This window comes from Tetrao urogallus, assembly GCF_951394365.1.
Source record: "Tetrao urogallus genome assembly, chromosome: 2".
Lineage (NCBI taxonomy): Eukaryota > Metazoa > Chordata > Aves > Galliformes > Phasianidae > Tetrao > Tetrao urogallus.
The window spans coordinates 17380879-17407959 of record NC_136814.1 but is presented as its reverse complement, the minus strand read 5'-3'; the positions used below and the strand labels follow the sequence as shown (position 1 = coordinate 17407959).

The 27081-nt window shown below is 38.2% G+C and overlaps 1 protein-coding gene across 1 annotated transcript in view; it reads left to right on the top strand.

Moving 5' to 3' along the window:
* DISP1 (dispatched RND transporter family member 1) overlaps window positions 1-22604 on the top strand; it is a gene marked incomplete at its 3' end in the record, with an annotated part of 31560 nt that extends 8956 nt beyond the window's left edge. The window contains exons 2-7 of the mRNA XM_079550019.1: window positions 6382-6411; window positions 9423-9546; window positions 10726-10853; window positions 11252-11349; window positions 14731-14828; window positions 18966-22604. Coding sequence (XP_079406145.1) covers window positions 6382-6411; window positions 9423-9546; window positions 10726-10853; window positions 11252-11349; window positions 14731-14828; window positions 18966-22604 — 4117 coding nt within the window. The remainder of the gene's footprint in view (window positions 1-6381; window positions 6412-9422; window positions 9547-10725; window positions 10854-11251; window positions 11350-14730; window positions 14829-18965) is intronic.
* Between the last annotated feature and the right edge of the window lie 4477 nt (window positions 22605-27081).

Genomic DNA, 27081 nt, shown 5'->3' with positions numbered 1-27081 from the left:
GGTTTAACACCTCATAATCCTTGGACAGAGGAAGCTTTATGTTGATATTTTTTCCAGTAAGTAGAGCTGTTTATTGTTAATTTAACATTCACATCTCATCAGTAAATTAAAATGCAAGACAGCAAAATTAGTTTTTATGTTATTACCTTTTAGTGATTATTTTTTTTAACCGCTATCTTTAGGCACCTGTGGTATACGAGGTGCTCCAAAAAGAAGGTACAGTTTGTGTCCTGAAGAGCACACTATTTTACAAATGTGCTGTGTGTTTTTTTTCTGTTCTATACTTGGACATATGTTTGAGTCCTCAAATTATGTTCCACTATAACTGTTCCTATTGAAATGCAGCTGAGCATGGATTCCATCTGGATTTACTGAATTTATCAGCAGTCATTACTTTGACATCTGAGAGCAGTTTCTGCAGTGAGGTTGCAAAGCCTGGTGTATGTCTATTTGAGATGCTTATCCTCCATTTATCTGGGAATGTGCAATAAACTTCTTGGCAGACATTGGCACAAAGAAGAGCAGAGCATCCTCAGGTAGTGCTGGTTCCAGCTGGAGCTGTCTGAACATCAGTCAGCAGTTCTGTTGTTGTTCTCTGTTGTGCAGATGACAGAGCACAGGTTGCCCAGAGAGGCTGTGGAGTCTCCTCCTTGGAGACTATATATGGGCCTGGGCAGCCTGCACTGAATGTCCCTGCTTGAGCAGGGATCTGATGGACCCAGAGGTCCCTGTCAGCCTCAGCCAAACTGTGGTTCTGTGCGGTGGCAACATTTAGCCAAGGCTAGAAGGTTTCCTTCTCTTACAGAAGAAGGACATGCACCAGCACTTTCAGATTTGTCTGTGGTGCTTTGAGTTCTTGCCTTATACTTTAGAATAGGGCACTCCCAATCAGTGCCTTAGTGCTGCCTTGTGCCTGGGGTGGAAATCCCACAGTGTGAATTTCAGCTCAAAGCCTACCTTGTTTCTTATTTCTCCATGGAACAAAGGGGAAAAGCCTTTCTATGTTTGAGCTTCAGTCTCTACATCTGTGCACTGCATAATAGAAATTAATTGCATCTAAGTGTCATGAAATAACTCAGAATCCAAATATTTAGCCAGGGTAATATCTAGAGTTGTGATAGGGATTTAAGGTGTTTTAAGAAGACATTGTTTGGCCAACTTAGTACGAAAGCATGTTTTGAAATGTATTGACCCTCTTCAACTGACTTAATAAAACTACTTACATAAACAAGTAGGCAGGAATGTTTATATTAAAAAGTCATATTAGTATCTTTTTCAATCTTTTAACTTACAGTATCCACCTACACATTTTTAAATGCTGGTTGCTTCACATTAGGTAGAAAATGCTCTTCTAAGTATGCATCAAAGAACAATTTTCAACACATTTTCTATGCCATAGACTCTTTCTGCAGCATTTCTTGCATCAGCTCATGAAGCAGCTACTATTGGTTATTTGTGGTGTGAGGTGAAAGTTGTTCCTTCAGTTGACAGCTTTTTTCGCAATCAAGATTTGTGAAGAAAAAATGTAAAAGAATGTCTTGGAATATGTAGGTACTTATATTGTCATCTGATACATTCCATTTGTATTCCCATGAAATGCAGTAGATAAGCAAAACAAATGCACTGCATAAACAATAAACCATCCATAATTTTATTAAGTGTTAAATTCATTTGAAACAGTTACATGCTGGGGAATATGCTCATGAAACATTGCTTTGTGGCATGTAATGTCCAACTAATGTAAAGGCTGTAGAACTAGATTTAATCACACTTAAAATTTCCAAGAGCTTGCCTTTTTGCAGTGGTTCTTGAAATGAGGACAGGAAACTCTCCTGTTACACCCGTGCCAATCTGCTAACATGCATGAGAAAACTGATTCAGTGCTGTAGTTGAAAGAAACTTTGGCCATTCTGAGAAGAAGGCAGGATGTGTCACTATGTGTTCTGCTTCAGGAAGCTAGAGTACTTGCAGTGTTCTCTCTCAGGTTGAACAAGATGTAAAACAGTTGATTTTTTGTGTGTTTGTCATTTGCCCACTTCAAGCTGATATGTGCACGAGGACGTGAATGTTTTCTGTTTCCGCACTGTTCAAAATGCTGATAGAAGTGCTGAGTGAGAAGTGCTTGCTTAGGGTGACTAGATGAATAGTAGTGTTGTAGTCATCCAGTCCGAACTGGTGCCCCAGTCCTCCCTCCTGTTACTTGTTACTTGTCATCACCTGCCATAAGCTGTCTGATCTTATGGCAGTGCTTTTCAAAACCAACACTCCTCCTTTTCACCATTTTGCACAGAAGCATGCTAGGCAATCAGGCAAATTTCATGTTGAGGAATATAGAGGATTTATAACCGATCTATTTATCTTCTTATTCTGTAGTTCCTAATTGTATGATGTTTGGTCTAAATTAGCCATTAGAAAAGGACAACTTGAAGCAAAGCATCCACTGAATAGAGGCAAGGCTTGCAGTAAATGGTAGTACAGTATAACCTGTGCTTTTCTTCCCCCTTAACACAGTATGCATTGGATTTTAATGTGACTGTAATTTATGTAATACCCTTGTTTTGCTTCTTCTATAATAAACAAAAGTGATTGTCACTTTCTGCTATCAAATCTCTGAGAACTGACTACAAGGGTAATTCAATACATGCGTCAGCTTGGCTTTTGTCCCAACGCAGTTATGGAATTCACCATTTCTTTCTCATGAAAACGGATTGTTTTTTTCTGTCTAGACTTTTTTTTTTTTTTTTTTTTCCAGAGCTTAGTGGTGTTATTTAAACTGACTAAATGGGAGTATAATGCCCCAAAAATTAGACACAGCAGCATTAATTAAGCGGGAAAGATCTGGTTTTACCATGCATTTCTGTATTTTAGAGCATAACTAAAGAATTTTTGTGCATAGTTTACAGGGATAACTTTTCCTATTGCCTTATATAATAGAGTCATCACAACAGCTGCAAGGGATTGGTTACACTGCTGGAATTCACTCTGGTGTACACAGGTTTCTTTAATGCATGCTTTTTGAAACAAAACAGTATGATAGCAGGTGTGACCTTTAACCCTCCCTAACTTTGAAGAACTTAATCATCGTCATTTGTTCGGCACTGAATATATTTTGCAGGTGGAGGAAACAGAGGGAAATGTAGTTTGGTTTTGATGGGAAAGAGGGAAGGTATGAAACGATTGTACTGGTGCTTGTATTCTTTTTGTGTACATAAATTAGCCAAAGTTAGTTCTGCAAGTTTAATCTTAAGCAAATCTTAAATTCTGCTGAGAAAATCTGACTTGCCATATAATTGTTATAATGACATAATTGAAATACGGGGTATATTTTGATGAGGAGAGATTTAAGTCATGCACTTTTACTAAGATTTTCTGTGCAGAAAGGGCAAGGATTGTTGCAGAAAAAGACAGTACACAATAAGATGCATTGAGAGGGTGCGTGCATCATCCCCAGAGCAATACTTGATTCCACATTAGTCCTTCTCAACAAAATTTTGTCTCGCTAGCTTTCTTAGGAGCTTGTATGATTCTGTGGCAGTTTTGTACCTCACTGCCTGAGCAAACCTTGGGATTGGGGGATGTGTGGGCACGACTCTCCAGATGAAGCAGCCAACCCTTTATGGGATCAGAGAGATCATTGGTCATGGTGTTTTGTTGTGCGGAGAGCGGTACTGCAGCCGGGCAGAGGAAAGCATTCTCTCTGGGGGGAGTTAGACCTCAAATAAAGCACCTGCTTGGTTTTTCTACCATGGAGGTTAGCATTATTGGAAAAGTGGGCTCTAAAATTGGCAAAGTGAGCATATAGAAGGCAATTTAATCTGTCAGTATAAACTGGAATTGTCAAACCTGAACACACATCAGTATAGACCTGAATTACATCCACCTGTACTCTTCTGTTTGTCCTTGTACAGCTGTTTGTTTTGTTACATAGTTGTACGGTGGTGTAGCTTATAGTGAGGTCCATTACTGCTCAACTAAGAAAGGGACTGACTTTCACAAGTAACTTGGTATATATGGAAATGCAGATTTTTAAAAATAAAACCTAGAAAAAAACCTTTGAATCACTATTGACAGTAAATATGTGTGGATATGTTTCTCTTTAACTTAGAATCTCAACAATATGTGCTGCAATTACAAAAGCATGTTATCTGACTCAAGATTTGTCCCATTCCATACAGGCATGGAAGTGTGGACTCAGCCTGTGCTCTTGGTGCTGAATTGGTCTATAAAAGGCCTCCCTGTTGCAGTGTTTATCTCCATATAGAAAACTCCAGATTCGAGTTCAGTGGTTTCCGACCCTAGTGCCCAGTTTCTTATCGTCTGTGCTAGCCAGTGTGAAGGTGGTTTTGTGGCTGAGGCTGTAGGTGGGATGACAGGAAGCCTCTTGAGCCTGCCACACAGCTTCTTTGCAGCCTCAGGCAGCTTACTGCTGCAAAAATCAATTCAGAAATCAGTTTATTTGGGTATCTGTAGTAGCTGACAAGTACGTTATTCTTCCCTTGGCACCAGAAGTACCGGAAAAGTTTTGGTATTAGTTGGAAAATGAGTGTGTTCAGTATTTCTTTAACTAAGACTACAAACTGGAAGTTGATGGCATTTCATAAACGTAGCCTTCATTTCTGCGGCTAAATTTCACAGAAAACTCTTGTCTGTACCTTTCCTCAGTGTTCAAGTTACTGCAGCTGTGGACTGGGGAATCTCCTCTCCTGCTCCCCTTCTCCAGCCTCCTGAGGGCTGATAGCAGTGATTTGTGCTGCTCTGTTCTTGTTCCCATTAGCTGCTACAATGCTTTGGTGCGTTGGAGCATTTCCACACTGCAGTGGAAAAATCTCTTTTTATACAATTCTTATGTGATAAGAATATCACAGTTAAATTGAAACAGATCTTTATTTCTTGAGGAAATATGTAGAGAGAGAGACTTTGTGTTTCTTGATGAAATGTTCCATCACCATTACGTTTGTGCCGTATTGCCTGAGGCATACAATGAATGAGCGTGAAGAGTGAAAGAGGGCTTTTTTCATCCATCCTTTCCACTGAAGAAGAGAATAATAAGAATGCTAGTGTTTATTTTGCTTGGTCAGTTCTATTTTCATCATTCCTTTTGCTGTCATGTTATTTGACAACACTTAGAACATGCATCTGAATTAGACTGCCTGTTGCTGTGTTAGGAGCTGTTTTACTTAGATCATACTTTTTGTTTGCTGTAATAGGCTTTGACTTCGAGGCTCACTTTTATATGAATTAGAAGTAGACGTAGTCTGAGCAGTACTGTCATTTTGTACAGGAGTGGTTGCAGCTGGTTTGAGGTAACTATGCCAGAATGGCTGTTCCCTTGGGCTACAGTTTCAACCCTGCGTGGTGAATCTTGCTTTTGAATGACAGCACATCTCATTCTCAAGCACTGAATTTGGCTACAGACTTTCAAGACAACCCACAAAGGGTCCAAAGTTGGAGCTGTTAATCCAGTGGTCTGAAAGTATACAAATACTCCTTAAGAAACCTCAGTGCAGATGTAGTGAGTGACCTATTTTAGGTAAGCAGCTGTTTCTTAATTCATTGTTTTCTCTACTTCTTTAAGAAGTAGTTTTAAATACACCCTTTGTGGTGAAACAAGTTCATAACTTAACCAAAGCCTAAGTATGGTTAGATATTGTACATACTGATTGTATATCACTTTCATAGATTGGAAATTCTTGGAAAGACTTACCGATTATTCATGGGAATTAGAATTATTTCAAGTGAAATGTATGTGGGATTTGCTGATCAATAAATAACAAAATGAAGTGCTTGCTGGATAGTTGCAAGTATGAATAATTTGCGTTTGGATTTGCTGTTTCCTCATCAAATTATTTTTATTGGATTTTTAATACATAACAGAAAATTGCACAGGTTACTTTGTATACCTACTTGTGACAAAAGAAAAGCTGTGTCCAAAACCTTTTTTTATAATGGAATTACAGAGGACAATTAAGAGGTTTCATGAATTGCAGTTTTAGAACATGGTGTTTTGGTTGTCCTTCACCATAACATGCAAACATTGTCATGATTTTTAGTGGTATTGAATTTTAATCTTGTTTATTAACTCTTTTGTTGAAAACTGGAACAGACACTTAAACAGTAATCACAGAAATCAGCTGCATGAAATTTTACTTTCAAAAACCCAGCTGTCTTTGTAGCTATAATTATTCCCTGAATTATATGTTTGCAAAGGCTCAATTGGGTGTGATTGTGTGACTTTTTTAAAAAAACATCAGATTCTAAAATGCTTGACTTTTTATGATTTAGTTGCTTATCCTTGTATGAGAAGAATTAAAAGAAAAATTGGCATGTGCGTGTATATTTCATGTATTTTTAATTACTCTTTTTTTTTCCTCTCTTTTCCAGGCCAGCCAGACCATTCAAGTTACCAAAAAGGTAAGGTATAATTATAATAATACTGTCACATGAGATATTACAGGATCGTAAAGGCATAAGGTGATGGCAAAGCTGTTATTCACCACACAATGTAAGAGTAGGGGACATTCAAGAAAAAATGGTAGGCGATCAAATGAAAAAAGATTTTTTAAAAAACTGTCTCTTTACACAGTGGGTTATGAATTTTGGACACTTTTAGAAGAATTCATCTTCAGTGGATTCCTAAATAACCACCGAAAGGATTAGTCAGGGTCATGCTCCTTAACATCCCTACTCAGGCATCTGTGAATTCCATTGCTTGTAATGACTTCTTTACGGTGCTGAATCTGTACGTGGTGCATTTCTGTTTCTCTGTGTGAGATGGGGCAGTGGTTAAACTGAGCATGTCGACATACAAGTGCTGAACTGAAATGTTTGATGCTATCCAGATTTTATGCCTTATCTTAAAATGGAAGGGAAAGCAGGATGATGCTGTCTTTTATTTCTTTTTAAGAAACTGCCTTCTTGAGACCAGTTTTAGTGGCGCCAAATTGGTGAAATTGGTATAGATTGGATTCTGTATTGTATCTCCTCAACATTTTTAATTGTTTAAATCATAAAGGGGAGGGGAAAAAAAATGGACAACAATGTTGAAAGCAGTGGACGAAATGATATAAATAAGAGATTCCAGTTAGTGCCTTAAACACTGAAAATTCATCACATAGTGCTTTAATAATTGGGGCAAAAAAAAAGATGGAGTGGAAACTTAGCAATGTGCCCAACTTATTGCACACTTGTAGTTTTAATGAGACATGAAAAAGTATGGGGTGTTGTCCTGCTACTAAAGTACATGCTTAGCACTAGAGATGTACTTCGTGAACGTGAGTGGTGCCTTAACTGAGGAATGGCTTTAGAACAGACTTTTCTCTTGGACTCAGAAATTATCAGATGTAGAATCTAAGTTAGGACAGTGGCTTACTTTTCACAGAGAAAATGTAATTAGACTCATTTTCTGGCTTTTTAATGGGCCAAAAGAAAATAACTGCCATCTGTTTAGCCACTTCAAGTAAGCGGACAGAGCTGCCTGTAGGGAACTTGGCTGGATTCAGAGCCCTCAGTAGTACCAAGTGACACTGAGACAAATAAAATGGTGCATGGTTCTAGTTCAGGCAGCTTTGCTAATCTGATTGTACCTGCTGTGTCAAACAGACCAATTGTGCAAATGTGAACAAACACTTGCTGTCTTCTGAGCGTGGCTTGTCAAGTTTATGAACAATTCATCTTAGATGCAGCTCATGACTGAAGGACTTCAGCAACTGCAGAGCTGCTCTGCTGAGAGTGGAAGCAAAGGGACAAGATGCCAAAGGGCTAAACCTGGCAGTACTAGTGATGAATAGGAAAACAAATAATTTAGGTAGGATTTTATGACTTCAGAGCAAATGTTTGGAATAGCTAGTCAACGTAGCGTTTGGTGTTTATGAAAACATTAAATCCTATAAATAGGAAAATTCTATTAGGTCATTTACTTCCCTTTACTTTTACTTTGTACTGTTGCTCATTTGGCAAGCTGCCCCTTTGTGATTCACTTTAATAAAAACTAATGCTTTAGACTGCTTTTCAAGCTTTTGCTAATTAACCTCTTGGGTGAGAGTAGAATTATTCCACATCTCCCTAATGGGTCTTTGGGATACACCCCATACTTTGGACTTCCTGTCTCCTTAATGCTATGTTTGGACCCTTTGACCATGCCTGCCTACTTCCACATGCTAGGAAGTCAACTTGCTCACAGCTGTTGGTATTAAAGTTAGAAAAAGGAGAAGCTGTTCCTGGAGTGAGGAAGGAGCTGGGCATTACATCTTATCTTAGGAATGGGGTGGAAAGTTTCTATACAGTGAATAATCAAATTGTGATTAGGTAATGGCTTGGTCTGAAACTGAGAAGGAAACGTAATCTGTTAAAATAGTAGAAGTAAATGCGGAGAGAGCACTGCTATAAACTTACTTTCATGTTACATTGCAGACAAGTTGAGGAGGAAGTGGTGTATAAATCTTCATGATCAATATTTAGTGTGTACAGAGACAATTAGCGCAGAATGATTCATAGCCTACAATTATTTTTAAATACCTTTTAAACTCTGTGGGACTGTTCTGTGCTCTTTGATCCCCAGATTAGAGAATGTTACCCTTGGAACATAAGCTGAATGAGTTAACTCTTTGCTTTGAGAAAAGAAAAGAAAAAAATTAAGATTTTTAGATTTCATGCTCTTTTGTCAATAGAAATCAAAATATATTCCAAAATATGTAAAACTTTGTATTCTAGAAGTTGAGCACATGCTGGGAGGTGAAATCTAAGGATGTACATTATTCTAGGAGACTAAAAAATGAATGCTGATTAGCTTATGTATCATGTTGCAACTCCCTTTCACCTTTGAATTTACAACAGATTTTATGGATATTTAGGATATAGGCTTCGAGTATTTCTTTTAAGTGACTGTTTTGAATTTAATGGAAATGGGTTTTTTGGGTTCTACTTCAAAATCTGTTTTTCCTCTGATATTTTTCTTTAAAAAGCTGAAACTTTCAAGTAAGAAATGGTAATGTTTTCTATCCTGAAATTTTTAATGAAACATCCATTTTCTGGATGTTTCCGTGCCAGAATTTAAGTATAAGATTAAGAAAGAAATATTCATCTTGAAAGTTTGTATCCAGGCTTAAACAGTTTTTGTTTCACATATGCTTGCTTTGCATTTTTAATGTAAAAATGTTATATGAACGATTGCTGTGATAGTTTTAATTGCTAACATGTACTGAACAACAGAAGCCTGCCTTTCAGTAGCCCATAATTTATCACCTCTGTAGCAGCATAAAGGAAATCTAAATTAAAGCCGTTGTTTTTCCTGTGGCTGAAATGGAAAGCTTTTTTATATGAGTAGGAAGTTTCAGCCAGGAGGGAGATATGAAAGCAAGTGGGTTTTTTTTGTGCATGACTTTAATTTCTGTAACATCTTTTTTTCCGTACTCCTCTCCCTCCAGCTATGCTGCTCTGATAGCTGACTGGCCTGTGGTGGTCCTGGGCATGTGTACTGTGTTAATAGTGGTGTGCGCACTGGTTGGAATATTAGTTCCAGATCTCCCAGATTTCTCTGATCCATTGCTGGTAAGTAAATATTAGTCACTGGTGCTGTCAAATAAGATTTTTGGTTTACTGTTTTTTCCATATTAGCAGTAAAAAAAGTATACAAGTACAGCAGCTGATGCATTCCACTGACTCTTAGTTTGCCAGAAGAGATTCCCTGTGCTTTGAATCTGTTTGGGGGTTGACTTCCAGAGAGATTCTAGTCAGCAGTAAGGTTACAGAAGCAATTTTTGTCTAATGGACGTATGAAAGAAATGAGATGTTGAAGACCTGTTAATTCCCCTAGAAAATATAATTGAAAATAATTTGTTTCGGTATTGATAATACAAAGATGCTGTTGCTGTCAGTTTGCATTGTCCGTGAGTTTCAATTACTTCTTCATTTTGCTAATCCAATCTCATGTGACTTACAGCAGAGCTGCTATAGATTGGATAATGTAAATTCATCCCAGTTTTAGAGGTACAGCACAATGCAACACAAGCCATACGTTCTAAATCAAGTTCCAAAGAATGAGGGCCAGGATCTATTAAAGGAAAGGGTATTCTAAGCGCCTTCTGGGGATGAAATGATATCCATATTGAAAGACTGAAAGTAGTCTTTTTCAGGTTCTGTTAAATATTGTGCTTGTTTTTATTTTTCCTGGGCTATCTTACCCATACTAGCCTTATGGAAAAATTGTCTTTAGTTATTATCCTCAAATATGCGTAAGTTATTGTTATATATATTTTTTTGGTATATATCTGTACAGGTCCATATGTAATGGCTCTTTACTGAAAACAGTTGAGTTATTCAATTCATATTTCAACATCACTTTTGAAATTAAAGACTTGCCTTATTCTTGGAGAAATAGAGAAGATGGATTTGAATATTTTTAAATCATATTTAATCAGTAAAGACTAATAATTAAGATACAGAAGAGGACTTTATGAGCACCCTTGCTCTGAAAAGTAAACTGAACATTTGGGTAGGCTGAATTATCACCATTTCTCAGGGAGATAAGTAATATGTGCAAGAATTCGTAATTCCCTCTCAGTTTGTGTAGTGGGTCACTGTTTTGTCAGACTGGCCCATTATAAAGCCTTTTCCTCTTAGAGCAGATGCCTGCAGTAATGATGAAACTTTCCATCATTTTGATTGTGTTTACACTTTCTTATTTGAGCTAAAAAATGAAAAGTATTAATGGGATTTTATAATTCTTAGGGTTTTGAACCAAGGGGGACGGCAATAGGACAGAGACTGGTTACATGGAACAATATGGTGAAAAACACAGGGTACAAAGCAACACTAGCGAATTATCCTTTTAAATATGCAGATGAGCAAGCTAAAAGGTAAGAATCTGTATTAAAGATTTATTGTTTTGTTTTGCTTTTGTGTATATGTAATTCTTGCTATAGTGCTCTCGGAAGTTACTGTATATAATGCCAGTGTATCAATACATATTGGATCTGAACACCTATGTTTCTCAAGGGTTTAGACACTTCCCATCATAAACTCTTTAAAACAGTTTGTCAATTTTAGTTCCTCTCTGAAACACAGGTATTTTTAGTACTGGATTCAATGAAATATTATCCTTTGAAGTGTCTAATAGCAAAACATACAGTGAATGTTTCTGTCCTTGAATACAAAAGTCACATTGTAACATAAGAGTTGTTAAGATGTGTTACTTATTTAGATACTACTTTTTAACATTTTCTAAGGTGAGTTAAAGCCATTTATTCTGTTTTAGTCATCAAGATGACAGATGGTCAGATGATCACTATGAAAGAGAGAAGAGACAAGCAGAATGGAACTTTCACAAGGATACGTTTTTTTGTGATATTCCAAGTAAGTGGAGAAATTGGTTAAGGCAAATAAGCTTCTCCCAGTTGAATGATTTTTGAGCTCTTCTGTCTCTTTTATACCCAATCAGGAAAATATTTTTTATTTGCTTACAAACACTTCGTTATGTGCACAGAAACCTTTGAAATTGTTCTAAACTGCTGTATTCTGTTGGTTCTTCCTAGGAAGCAGTTAGTTTCTTAAAGTGGTTCCACTTCCCATAAAGGTATCCTGTTGTTGATAATGCTGACCATTGTAAGAGCAATGTTTTATATATGCCTATAGACATCATATCATAGAACCATATCATAGAACAGCTTGGGTTGGAAGGCACCTCAAGGATGATCAAGTTCCAACCCATCTGCTACAGACAGGGTTGCTAACCATTAGATCAAGTACTAGATGAGATTACTCACAACCCCTTCCAACCCAGCCTTAAAGACCTCCAGGGATGGGACATCCACAACCTCTCTGGGCAGCCTGTTTCAGCAGCTCACCACTCTCTCAGTAAAAAACTTCCCTCTGGCATCTAATCTAAATCTCCCTTCCTTAAGTTTAAAATCATTCCCCCTTGTCCTATTACTATCTACCCTTGAAAAAAGTTGATTTCTCTCATGCTCTCATAACTCCCTTTAAAATTGAAAGGCCGAAATGAAGTCCCCCTGCAGCCTTTTTTTTCCAGGCTGAACAAGCCCAGTTCCTTCAGCCTGTCTTCATAGCAGAGGTGTTCCAGCCCTTTGATCGTATCTGTGGCCCTCCTCTGGACCCTCTCCTAAAGCTCCACATCGTTCCTGTGTTGGGGGCCCCAGACTGGATGCAGTACTCCAGCTTGGGCCTCCTGAGAGCAGAGTAGAGGGGAGCAGTCCCCATCCAGTTCGCCACCCCTCTTCTGAGGGAGCCCAGGATACCATTGGTCTTCTAAGCTGCAAGTGCACACTGCTGGCTCATGTTACGTTTTCATCAACCAGGACCCCTGAGTCCTTCTCAGCAGGGCTACTCTCAAGGAGTTATTCTCTCAGTCTGTGTATGTAGCTGTATATTAGCTTGACCCAAATGCAAAACCTTGCACTTTGTTTTGTTGAGCCTCATTATGTTCACAAGGACCCACATTTCCTTGGTGAAGGACCACTTCACCAAGGTCCCTCTGCATGACATCCCTTCTTTCTGCTGCATCAGCTGTACCACTTAGTTTGGTGTCATAGCAAACTTGCTGAGAATGCACTCGATCTCCTCATCTATGTTCTTGATAACGATGTTGAAGAGCACTGGTCACAAGACATCCCTCTGGGGAACACTGCTTGTTACCAGCCTCCACTTAGACATAAAGCCATTGACTACAGCCCTCTAGCAGAGACCTTCCAACCAATTCTTTATCCACCAAATAGTCCACCCTTCAAATTCATCTCTCTAATTTAGAGATAAGGATGAGGTGGGGGACCACATCAAACATCCCTCTGGGGGACACTGCTTGTTACCAACCTCCACTTAGACATAAAGCCATTGACTACAGCCCTCTAGCAGAGACCTTCCAACCAATTCTTTATCCACCAAATAGTCCACCCTTCAAATTCATCTCTCTAATTTAGAGATAAGGATGAGGTGGGGGACCACATCAAAGACCTTGCAGAAGTCCGGTTGGAAAACACAGTACTTAAATCACACTAGTGAAGAATGTTTTATCTGTGCCATCAATTCTAAAAGAAAACCAAGAATAGTTTTCCTCTGTATGTTTATATGAGGCTCTTTTCTACAAGACTACAGGTCATATCCTGCCCAGAATTTAGAGTGTTTTTAAAAATAGAACAAAACAGAAACCAAAACCAAATCAACCAAAAAAGTCCCCCAGAAGTAATGGAGGCTTATGAAGGTGTCTAAGTTAAACTATTGGACAAAAGAAATCTGTATTAAACTGTTTGCAAGTCGTACTACAACACTTTGGGTAAGTCCTGTTCTGGTAGAAAGCATGCATTAACAGATGGATGTAGAACTTGTCTTTATTCAGAGAGTGCCTTGGGACGTGGTCTCTTTTGTGGCTGTTTTTATATTTGAAGATGATAACAGAACATGAATAATTGTGAAGCATAATAGTGAAGTTATTTATTTTATTGATCTTAGAGAACACTGATCAGTAAAAACGGATGAATAACAGATTTATGATTTTTTTCAGTTACATTGAAGTTTTGCATCTAAATGAGGGGCTGTGAACAGTGTTGTCATTTCTGCTCCCATGAGCAGAACCAAATTAAATTGAGCAGTTATTAGATAAGGAAGTGGAAATTTGTTAGAAGCACTACCAAGCAATAGCTGTAACTAGAAGCAGAATTAACTACTTTGACCCTGCCTGCTGTTCCTGTGTAGTCTCATTCTTTCCATTACTGTTTCTGCATCATCTCAGTTATGGCCGTTATGAAGGAATTGTGCTTCTGTGGGAGTTTGCCAGTTAGCTGTGTAAACAAAACAATTGATTTCCTCTTGGCCCATACTGATCATCTGTATCTTTCTTAGTCTTCTCCAGGATCAGTAGCTTTCCATTTTCTTGATCCTGAAAGTCAGAGATCATAAAGCAGTATCTATCCCCAAATCTTTTTTATTGCATTTCTGTGAAAGGCAACAACTCTGCATTTTCACACCACTAGGGAAAAAAGTCAGCCTTTTGGGTTTGGGGTATTGTAATTTTTAATGTGATAAAGTTTCTTAACCCAAGGTACCATATTGTGTTACTACATGTCATAATGCCATATATTTGTGCATGTATGTATGGTTCTTTTGTTAGCTATGCATAAAGATTTTGCTGTCACTAAGTAAACGTTTTCTTTCCTAAATGCTGTCTTCTAATAAGTGTAATTTAATTGTAATTTAAGCTGTATGTGTCTAAATAGTAGAATTATTTTAAATGGCCTTACACAAAATGGCCTATCACAAAAACTTCTACTGCAGTCATTTGCTTCTAAAGCAAAAACAGTCTTGTAGAAACATCTTTGTAATTAATATTTATATTCCAAAATGCCTTACTAAATTAGCCTTTGATTACTATTATCTATGCACTACCATTTTGCAGTGCCAAAAATTTGATAGTTTGCTGATTAGATGTTCTGATTTTTTTTCTGTTTGTCATAGTTCAGAAGATAGACTACTTGAATAGAAGTCTGTAGAGCTTCTAGGTGGCGTGTAATATTTAAGAAGCTGTATTTACTATAAGCACTTTAAGTAAAACGAAGCTTTCATGTGGACTGAGTGTTACAGATAAATAGATGATTTTGAAAATGAGGTGGATTCCCATGGACCGAAAAGGATCTCACTGGCATTGTTTGAGTGCTGGGATTCTGTCTCGGTTTTTGATATCAGACTCATACAAATAGTCCATAAACCCTTCTCGTGTAATTTCAGGTGATCGCTATTCGCGAGTGGTGTTTACATCAACAGAAGGAGAGAATTTGTGGAATCTGAATGCAATTAAGTCAATGTGCAATGTAGATAACCTAAGGGTAAGTCAAGATGCTGTTTAATTTGTCTTACATGCAGATAAGAAGCATTTATTTGAGAGTTTATTTTACTGCCCATTGTCCAACAGTATGTACAAACACTCCATGTTCTTTGCACCCTTGTAGAGTGGTCAGTCTGCTTATGGAAACTAAAGAGCAACTGTCTATACTGCAAAATTGTACAGGGAAATTTGTTTTTGCTACTCATGTCATCCAGAATGAGGTGGAGGAGGGTTGCTTTTAGAAATTTCTGTGCAGAAAGGGCTATCTTAACAATTGCTGTTTCCTCTCTGAATATTATTCCCTGTGTTTTGTCCTTGTTTTCCATAGTGTATTTTCTTGCTTTTCCTCACTCAGGTATCCTCATAGTATAAGCAGTTTTCTCTGTCAGATTTACGGGGTCAAAAGAGAACATGTTGGCTGCTGAACATGAAAGAACGCAGATATAGTAGCTAGATAAACAGCCCAATTAATTACATCTGGATAATGATATTGTAAGAGTAACATTAAATTCTCTGTAAATCTGAGAAAGTGAAAGCAGATATTTTGGCTACTATGGCTTCTGTTATATGTATTAGAAGATAATCTAGCACACTGATTGAAAACTATGTCCTGTTTCAGCTGATAGGAAGTTAGCTGACACTGGCTGAAATGAAATGAGTGTTCAGATGGCACACTTCTAAACTATAAGCTTGTCAGTTTCTGAAAATGAATGCCTTTTTATCTCATAACTGTAAAACTTACATATACTGTTAACAAATTTGTGTGGAAATTAAGCAATAAGTTTTTCTTCTATTAATAGGGATTAACTGATTTTCTGATGAGATACTGATTTCTTTCTTGTCCAGAACAACAACAACCATTTAATATACCACATTTCTTTCACGAGGAATACTTTAATTCTTAATTTGTTTATCACTGCCTCTCAGACAACTCTCTTTATTTTGCCAGATTCCCAAAGTACTTTCACTAACAGATGGCATTTTCTTGCTTAGAGTGTTGAGCTGTACTGAAACACTGTGTAATGAATCTCTCTAGAAGCCCACTGGCATGCATTTTATTCTGATTGGCCTCTGTTGGCATAAGTGGGTTTTGTCCTCACATGCTCATGAAATATTCCTTATGTCCTCATCAGAGATTATTGCACTGACATGATGGCTCATGTTATTTACCTTTATCTCTTTCAGTCGGAATGAGCCAGGAGAAAAAAGTCCAGTATGTAAACTAGTTCAGCTCCATTTCAAATTATTTGAGGCAGGGAGTCATCCAATGACTGGTTGAGTCAGGAAATGTGGTTAAGAATAAACTTTTGCAACAGTGAAAATTAGAGAAGATGTTAAGCTTTTTCTTTTTTTTTTTTTTTTTTTTTTTAATGTTTCATACTTAAAGTAACTTTTTTTAAAAACAATTCTAACAATTTCAGAGCATTTGTAACAACACCTTTTAGAGCTCGTGAAGTGCTGAGATCAGCCCCAGTTTTGAATGCTAAGTTCTGCTAATTACCAGACTCTAGAGAGAATGCAAACTTGCACTGTAGCTGTCAGAAGAAACTGATGACTTGTGTGACCTCCCAGTCTCACAGACTCTTCTCTGTCCGTCGTTGATTGGATGCTATTTCCTGGAAATATAAGGCTTATAGTTTATGCAATTTTCTAATGATAAGCAGGATTTCAGCACGCCTGTTATTTCATTAAATATGAGCTAACAGTATATCCCCTGTGTTAATCATGTTCCCATCTGCATGTAACTACTTTAAATGTATATTTTTCTGACACTCATGGGCTCCATCTTACAGCTGTTCTGCATGTGTGCTAGTCCTACAACCTTCATGGAAGTATTATATACAAAATAGCTGTAGGAGGTGTTCTGATTTTTAACTACTTGGATGAGACAAGCCCTTTCTTTCACCTTGCAGGATGTTTTTCCTGTAAACCATAAACATTTATTTTATAGATTTCAAAGTCTGTAAACAATCTCCTCAGACTGCTTCCCAAAAAACTTCTAGTTGTGATTTTTGTTGCTGTGTATACCCATTTAGGCAGGTCTGCCTGTGGATAGAGCATGTGCACTGCTCGGTTTCTTCTGCTGTTCCAAAGTAAATGGAAATCTTGCCAGCAGCAGACTGAGTTTGGCAACAGCAAAATGGCCTTTGTGATACCTTTGGATCACTAACAAAGCCCAATGCTACAACATATTAACATTTTACACAGTATTTTAATAAGCTATCCCAAGCTAAATTTTGAATTTTAATTTCTAATTTCCAGCTGCTAGCTCATATTACTTTATCTTTGGCAACAGTTACTTTACAAGTAAATGTTTATGTCCTGCAGCAAGTGTTGAAGAACAGCGTATAAACTTCGTTGTCCCATTTTGATGTGAATATGCAGAGAAGACAATACAGTCCTTTCCTCTTAGTTTGCCTGCTTGACCCTAGGGTTTGTCTATTATGTCCTCATAAGATAAACTTGGAGGCATGCCACAAAAAATACAGATATGCTATTCCAGTGCTTCCTTTTGTTTAGAAGGTTGTTCGGTTTTTCCTGAGTTTGCATGTGTAAGTGTTTCTATCTGGAAACAATCAAATGTGAATTATCCTGTTTTTTTGGAATGCCAGTTTGTTATTGTTCAGAAACTGGTTGACAAAATTAAGTCCATGTTAAAGTTTTTATAACTGTCCTGAGAATTCCCGAGTGCAGGGTTTTGTCTGCATTATAAATGGTTGCTAATAATAAACCCATGCAATTTTGCTAGAAAAGCAAAGTAGTGTGTTTTAAATCTAGGTGATCTGAAATATACATGGATAATGATTTCTGGTCCCAATCCTATAAACTCTTGACCACATAGATTTAGTGAATTTATTAATATGCATTATATGCAACCTGATTAAGACTGAAATTATGCATGTATCTAAATATTTGAAGAGTTCATTCTCAGTCATCACATACAAGCCAGTGTAGAAGCAGACATGAAATTTTTAAGACTTAAGTTCTCTGTGCCTTGTCAAGATGGAGTTTTACCAAGATGAGAAAATTTCCATGATACAATCTTGTTACTTAGCAGTTATAATTCTACTTTAAAGATGTCTTCATTTCACCTTAAAGAGCCTTGTGCTTATTTGGTGAAGTCCTACACTTAGTCCTACATTTATTTCAGTAAATCTGAAATATTCTTAAAGTGAAAGAAGAATGTCTGTGTAAGGGAGTAACGCTCATTTATCAAAGGAATTCTTAATCAAAAGGCTAAAATTGCTATAATTTTCATGAAGCTCTGATAGTAGTTCCTAGGCTTAGGGCATTCACTTGAGCTGACACACAGGTTCTCCACTCCAGGATCTCTCTACTGCATCTACATGTGGTGCCTGTTTGTCCCTATAACTCCTCTAGCTTTACTGCTGCTGCATCTTCCTCTGCTCCTTCACTCCTTTGCTGGGCCTTGGGGCTTCTTCCCACAGCGGGTGCAGCATTCAGAGGCACAACTGCCATCTCTGTGCAACGTGGCTAATTGTATGGGACTTTATGCCACAGCTGCATTATTCTGTACCTTGGAAATCCATGTATCACTTGGGACGTGTAGCAGACTGACTTGTTTGAGAGGAAATGTGTCAGCTGCACAGCAAGAAATAACTTGTGAAGTGAGGATTGTAGAAGAGAGGTCAAATGGTGGAAGTCATAAAAAATGTCACGTTGGTTCTTTCTGGATGTTAAGTCCCTGCCTCTCTCAGGACCTTCAGTATGTGATTCCAAGCAAGATGGAGCTTCACTGATGTATAGCTGATTGGATTTTTGTAGGACTGTAGCATGAGATAATAGAAGAAAATTAACACTCCTCAGTCTGTAAAAAAAAAATACACATTTCAATGCATCTTCAAATTATGGAACATTAACAGTAGAGCTACAGTAGTCTAAATGCTTCTGCCAGTTCTATCCTTTGACAAGTCAGGGTGCTAAGTTACTGCTGGGTTAGTCTGGTTCACGTAAGAGGATGCTGATCAAAAACAATGTGCAAAGAAAGAAGAATTTATAAATGGTGACAGAAAAAAAATTGTAAGCTGAATTTTTATCACTTCAGGATTTGTGTGTGAATGTTTCTAATCACATTATTACTTTAAAATGGACTTTTGCCCTGCCTGTCTTTATACAGATCAGATCCCATTCCCAGTTTGGTGATCTCTGCCAGAGAGCCACTGCTGCTTCTTGCTGTCCCAGCTGGACACTGGGCAACTATATTGCCATCCTAAACAACAGGTCATCATGTCAAAAAATTGTAGAACGAGACGTCTCTCACACCCTAAAGCTGCTTCGCACGTGTGCCAAATACTATTACAATGGAACCCTGGGGCCAGACTGCTGGGATATGAATGCCAAAAGGAAGGACCAACTCAAGTGTACAAATGTGCCTCGCAAATGTACCAAGTACAATGCTGTTTACCAGATCCTTCACTATCTAGTGGACAAGGATTTTCTAAGCCCAAAGACAGCTGATTACGTCTTACCAGCTTTAAAATATAGCATGCTCTTCTCTCCAACTGAGAAAGGAGAAAGCATGATGAGTATTTACCTTGATAACTTTGAGAACTGGAACTCTTCAGATGGTGTGACAACCGTCACAGGAATTGAGTTTGGAATAAAACATAGTTTGTTTCAGGATTACCTGTTGATGGATACTGTGTATCCTGCCATAGCCATTGTAATTGTTCTGTTAGTTATGTGTGTGTACACGAAGTCCATGTTTATCACGCTGATGACTATGTTTGCAATAATTAGTTCCTTGATCGTTTCTTATTTTCTGTATCGAGTAGTATTTAATTTTGAGTTCTTTCCTTTCATGAATCTCACTGCATTAATTATTCTTGTTGGGATCGGAGCGGATGATGCTTTTGTCTTATGTGATGTTTGGAACTACACAAAATTTGATAAACCTCATGCTGGAACTTCTGAGACAGTGAGCATCACGTTGCAGCATGCTGCTCTTTCCATGTTTGTCACCAGTTTTACCACCGCTGCTGCCTTCTATGCTAATTATGTCAGCAATATCACAGCAATCAGATGTTTTGGTGTCTATGCAGGCACTGCCATCTTGGTAAATTATGTTTTAATGGTTACTTGGCTACCTGCTGTAGTTGTGTTACATGAACGTTATCTTCTCAATATTTTCAGTTGCTTTAAAAAACCTCAGCAGAGGGTATACAACAACAAAAACTGCTGGACAGTGTTGTGCCAGATGTTCCACAAGGTTATTTTTGCAGTCTCAGAAGCATCCAGGATATTTTTTGAAAAAGTTTTGCCATGCATTGTTATCAAATTTCGTTATATTTGGCTTTTCTGGTTCCTTGCCTTAACAATTGGTGGAGCATATATTGTGTGTATAAATCCAAAGATGAAACTGCCGTCGTTGGAGCTCTCTGAGTTTCAGGTATTTAGGTCTTCTCACCCCTTCGAACGATACGATGCAGAATACAAAAAGCTCTTCATGTTTGAACGTGTCCACCACGGAGAGGAGCTCCACATGCCAATTACGGTAATCTGGGGTGTCACACCTGAGGATAATGGTGACCCTTTAAATCCTAAAAGTAAAGGGAAGCTGCAACTAGATAGCAGTTTTAATATTGCTAGCCCGGCTTCACAGGTTTGGATTTTACGCTTCTGTCAGAAGCTAAGAAATCAAACATTCTTTTATCAGACTGAAGAACAAGACTTCACAAGCTGCTTTATTGAAACATTTAAGCAGTGGATGGAAAATCAGGACTGTGATGAGCCATCTCTTTACCCCTGCTGCAGCCACTGGAGCTTTCCATACAAACAAGAAGTCTTTGAGTTATGTATCAAGAGAGCTATAATGGAGCTAGAAAGAAGCACAGGGTACCATTTGGATAGCAAAACTCCAGGGCCTCGCTTTGACCTGAATGACACCATCAGGGCAGTGGTGCTGGAGTTCCAAAGCACCTACCTCTTCACACTGGCTTATGAAAAAATGCATCAGTTCTACAAAGAGGTGGACTCATGGATTTCAAGTGAGCTTAGTTCAGCTCCTGAAGGTCTTAGCAATGGTTGGTTTGTGAGTAATTTAGAATTTTATGATCTACAGGACAGTCTTTCTGATGGTACTCTGATTGCCATGGGTCTTTCAGTTGCTGTTGCATTTAGTGTAATGCTTCTTACAACTTGGAACATTATTATAAGCCTTTATGCAATAGTTTCAATCGCTGGAACTATTTTTGTCACTGTAGGTTCTCTGGTTCTTCTTGGATGGGAGCTAAATGTATTAGAATCTGTCACTATTTCTGTGGCTGTCGGCTTGTCTGTAGACTTTGCTGTTCATTATGGAGTAGCTTATCGCTTAGCCCCTGATCCTGACCGAGAGGGAAAAGTGATTTTTTCTCTAAGCCGAATGGGTTCTGCTATTGCGATGGCTGCATTGACGACGTTTGTAGCTGGAGCAATGATGATGCCCTCTACAGTGTTGGCATACACGCAGCTTGGCACTTTCATGATGCTAATAATGTGCATTAGTTGGGCTTTTGCAACATTTTTCTTCCAGTGCATGTGCCGATGCCTTGGACCTCAGGGCACTTGTGGCCAGATCCCGCTACCAAAAAAACTGCGGTGTAATGCCTTTTCTCAGACCTTTTCAGGAGCCCAGGGGGGAAGAGGTCAAAATAAATCACATCCCATTAGCAAATACCAGCTGGACTCCAGAGGTCAGAAGCCAGAAATGGAGCACGAGCACTATGAGCTGGAGCCACTGGCGTCACAGGCAGGTATCTGTAACCCTGCAGAGAAAGTGACTTATGAAGAAACTCACATCTGCTCGGAACTCTTCAGCAGCAGGCCCCAGAACGCATGCATGCCTATGCATTCAGTGTATAATAGTGAAGTGAGCAAAAGCATTAAAAACGTTGCTAGTTCAGCTGTGCTACAGTCGTCTATTGACCAACATGCTCTGTGCCCACTCTTCTCTCAGAACAGGCAGTGCAGTTGCCCGGATCCGTATAAGCAGGTAACAGTAAAGTGGAGCCCACACTCATGTCAACAGCTAAGCGATCCCTTCTGTTACCAGTGTTCTCCTTCAGCTGGGGCCGTGCAGATCCAAAGCTCTGTGACTCCCATAAATACTTTGCAGCAAACTACTGAAGGTTATGTGCATCCTGTCCAGCATGTCCTCCACTGCAGCTGCCTTCAAGGAAGGCTCAAAAGAACGATGACACAGAACTCGCTGCCAAAAAATTTTTTCCTCCAGTCAGTGCAACAGTTTCAGGCACATCAAAGAGTAAACAGGACAGATGCTCACCAAAACCCGGAGGAAAACGTAAGAACGGTTCCAAAGGTGATGAGCTCTTCACAGTTTCTGTGCCGAAATGTAGGGCCTCTAATCGTGCATTGCTCTGAATGTGAGAACAGCGTATCTAACAACCAAAAGGGACTCTGTCAGACGGCAGACAAGTGTGATGAAAAGGGTGGCACAGAAGCCAATGGGGTTGAAAGCAAGAAAGCCTCTAATTCAAAGCAGAAAAAGAAAGCCGAGAGCAAGATAGATCAGTGTTCTTTGCAGAATGACCAGGTTTTGAAGGGTGACCAAGCTGCTAAAAAACACCTGCTGAATAGGTCAGCAGGAGAGGCTCACTGTGAGGGTTGCCGTGAAAACTCGCACTGTTGTAGCAGAGCTGTTGCAGTGAAGTGCAATTCTGTTGACTGTCAAATGCCAAACATCGAAGCCAATGTGCCTCCTATGTTAATGCGCCCAGAACTTTCCAATGAAAGTTTGTTAATAAAAACGCTATAATAAATCTTTAATTTGACCATCCTGCGTCTTTTTTTCAGAAGTATGTTTAAGACACTAAACAAGAAAGTCCTGAATAAATATGAATTATAATTGCATTTTAGAATGAGAAGGGTATTTTATAGAAGGGTAATATTTATACATTTCATAAAGCCATTACACATAGGAAAACCAGATGTTGTCCAGAATGTTTTTTTTTGTTGTTTTTTTTTTTTTTTCCTGTAGCTCATAAACTGGATTATGCTTAATTTAACTTCTGCCCTAGGGCACTGGAACTTGAATTTTCAGTATAAATCATCTTCAGAAATAAAGCATTGCAAAGAAACGCTCCCTTTTCTGAAGCCAGGGCTTGTGGGATTGACAGTGTTTGGGGTAAGTGTGTTTGCCACCATGTTTTCTGAGTGCATCGCTTCCCTTTATCCACTCAGCAGGCTTCTGTTCTGAACATGGTGAGTGCCTTGAAACAGTGGGAAGACTGTAACTGTTAATTAAGTGTTATCTGGAAGAGCAGCAAGTGTAGTGTGCTTGGGGAGTATTTTCAACTATTAATCCTAACAAAATCCTAACAAAAAGGAAATGCTGTTGTGGAGGTCAGTAGCACTTGTGCTGTCATTGTTACGAATCTATGTATATAGCGTAGTAAAATGTTTTAAACTGCCCTTTCTGGCAGTTACTGTGTAGGCAGTATTAAATACTGGAGAATACAAGGGGAAACAATAATAAGTAGATGTTATTTGCTTTTCAGTGATGACAAGAAAGGTATAATTTGTGAATATGATGTATATAAAATCCTGATTTATAAAATTGGCCTTAAAGAGCTGTGCAATACTGCAAGTTTCCCAACAAAGTATGGAAATGAGAAGTAACACTACTATAGAGAAAGGCATAGGGAATGCATGTGTTCTTACTGCTTGTAGGATCAGATGAAGTCAATTTAGAAGGCTCGAAGGCATAAATGGAAATACAATTCTCTGTGTTTTGCTTACCCAGAAAAGTTCTAAGGTGTAAGTAAAATATTGTCCTAAACCTTGTGACTGAGAAACTGGATTTCAGATACTGTATTTGTGTAACTGCAGCATTTAGTCAAATGACAGATATGATTGGGTCACGGAGACGCTTACTGGTCTCATCCATCAGAGAAAGTGGATTTGAGAGCTGGAACTGTGTAGTATGTCATAATTGGTAGGTACCATAATGCCAAATCTCTCTATAGATAGTAATTTATTATGCTGATCGTGTTGATTTATCTGACGTAGTTAACAGAAGATCGATTTCATTGACTGATGTGAAATCATATACTTGGTGTTCCATGAATCACTGGAGAAAAAGCCTGGCATTTTCTGTTCTTAGGTTCATATTGAAGGGACGTAGAAGATGAGTATCGTATGCTAAACCGTTTTGGTTTCTCTGGGAGTAACCATGATAATGCTTGTATATCCCAGAGACAAGAAGAAAGTAGGAGTATGGACTCAACAGAAGAAGCTAATATGATTTTACATGGTTACTTTTAAGTAGAGTAGCAGCCTAGGTATAAAATAAAACTCATTCTTAGATCCTTTAAAACCCATAACTCAACTTAGAGCCAGATTCCTTCTAAACATTTGTAACGAGAGCAACTCAAGAATTTTCTGTGCGCTGTAAAGGCTATTAATTATAAAGAGTTAAGACATGCAGTGCTAGACAATCTAAAGAAAATAAAAGGGTTAAGAAATAAATTGGACCATTGCCATGTGTTATTATCCAGCTTTCTTTCTAACCATCGCACCTGACTGAATACAATTTCTGTGAGGGATGTCCGTAACATGCTAGGGAATAAATCTGTTAGACAACAGTAAGCCTGAAATAAAAATGATGTTTTGATAGTTTAGTTGACCTCCAGTGAGGCTTTGCCAAAGCAGCGTGTAACACTTGCATAGTGCCTGTCACATCAGCTGTCACCCACGGCTGTGCCTGTAAGACGTGGGCCTTAGGGGATCCTACTGAACACATCTGCAGAACATAGGATGATTTGAGCTGGTTTGCTCAAAATTGAGATTTATTCTGAGCCAGCATTCCGTAACTGCATACTGCATAAGGAAACTCCTTACTGCTTCTACTAATAAATGCTATTAAATAATGGTGAGGTAAGCGATGAAGACTTGCTTTATATTTTCATTATATTTTTTAAGTTCTTAAGGGCTGATGTAGTAAAAAAAAAAAATATGGGCAGATGAGGAGTGGTAGTGCAATGTGCTCTTAGAAAAGACTGAAATGGGCTAGCAAACTCTATTGCTGTTGTATGTGACTTTGCCATTGCCTTCCTGCTAACCTCTTTATTCTTTCTGAATCACATAGCTGGACCAGAACAATTATTGAAAGAGAGTAAGTTTAATATTAATGTGTGTGTGGGCATCGTCTCTGTCAATTAATGCATGGATTTCAGAATTCCATTCAAAACAAGACTCCTGGAGAGTAAAAGAGAATAGGGGCTGGTTCCATTGACAGTTGAAAGCAATGAAGCTATAGGCATTACTCTGTCTCTAGAAAACCCCATGAGAGAAAAATAAATATTACGTTATTATAGGCTTGAAGGTGCAAACAAGCAGAGGTTGGGATCCTGTTCCACTCTGAAATCTAAGCAAGGACTACTGTATCCTACTAAGACATGCCTTTGTAAGAGTTGCCAAAGATTGCCATGTCCCATGGGAAGCTGGTAAACATCAAATGCTCTACTGAATTGGGCAGGGTATTCAGTAATTGTTGTGATGGTGATGATGCATAGCTTGGTACATGAAGACTACTACAGGAAAGACTGACAGTGGGAAGGCTTTGCTGTAGCTTGCTCCTGCAGTGAGTCTTCCAGGTAACATCTATTTGATTTGAAGAGAGGAAAGAAAGATTTCATGTAGGAGGACAGTAATCTGCTGGTGTCTCTGAAGTTAGTTGCATCTTTTCTTTAAGAATGAATTCCTTGAATGAGAATCTTCCTGGGAGCAGGACTTGCATCTTGAACCTGATACCTCAGGAGGAAAAAACTACTTTACATATTAGACACCTCAGTTGTCTGTGTTGCCCATAGGCTCTGTATTTCAAATTGCAATCACATCTGTAATGTGAGTAATAGAGTGATCAGTTTTTTCAGTTTTTAACTAAAATGGTATGATAATTTAAAGTAAGCCCTTCAAAATATAACACCATGCTTAATATATAGTCACTGTGAATGCAGAAACCTACAAAGTGTTTGTATGTGGGTTGGAAGCTTCTATATTAATATAAGGGAATTTTAAAGTTATTATGTTGTTGTGTTCTTTAAGAAAATTAATATCCATAATTTTACAATAATCTACAATTTGTTCTTTATTAATTGATGTAGAAGTATTCCTTTAAAAGTGCTTTGGATTAGGAACACCTCTAATTTGACACATGGAATATTAGCAGTCATCCTGAGAGAGATCTGAATATGCAGGTTGACAAATGACAAAGTTGTAGCACTGTAAGAAATGTCAAACGTGATCAAAATAGAATTTCTTTATATAGACAATATTATGCTGCTTAATATAGGTAGCAGATGGCTGATTCAGACCAAATTCACACTGACTTCATTGAATTGGACCTCAAATTTTTTCCACATGCTGGCAAGCTGTATTAAATTTCACTTCTGCCAGTAATATGCCAGTTGATGATAAATTCCCTCTGATGATGATAACTTTCTCATCCAGGTGACAGAGGAGCCATTGAGGAGAGGTACTGTGCTGAACCTCAATCTCACCAACAAGGGGAGACTGGTGGGGAGTGTGAAGGTCAAGGACAGCTGTGGCTGCAGTGACCATGAAGAGGTAGAGTTCAAAATCCTTAAGACAGTAATTTTTATTTATTTATCGCCTTTTCTTGGATGCCCTTGTACCTTAATTTTTTTCCTGACATAGTACTGAATCTGTTATGTGTCAAACATAGCTCTTTTTGACATTAAAATACACTGAAGGCAAGTAATTTTCCATGTATTTCTTGTAGCTATAAAACTGCATTTAGAAGCAGATCTTCCTCTTGCTCACATTTTTCTAGACTTTTTGAAATACAACTTGTGTAGCATAGTCTCTGTTCCTTTCTCATTTTGAAATGCATAATTCCATTTGGAGAACACAGTGCGTGAGCTTTCTAACAGTTCACAGCAGTATTTTGCCACTAAATAGGGCAGAAATAATGAGTACAATGTTATATTGCCTCTACTTCGAATACTTCTGTCAGTTTGTAGCTACATGACTTGGGGGGTTTATCTGGCATAGCACTGAAATAGCATAATCTTCAAAAAGGCAGCATTGAGTCCCTGTTCTAACGCATGAACTTTGTAACATAAATGACAAGTAGTGGGTCAATCTCATCTTCTTTGTTAAACATTATCTTCACACACATACAAAAAAAAAACCAAAACAGAAAAACAAAAAAAAAAACCCCACTGTAAAAGAAAAAAGTAATTAGGGAAGTATTAGGCAAAGCATCATAA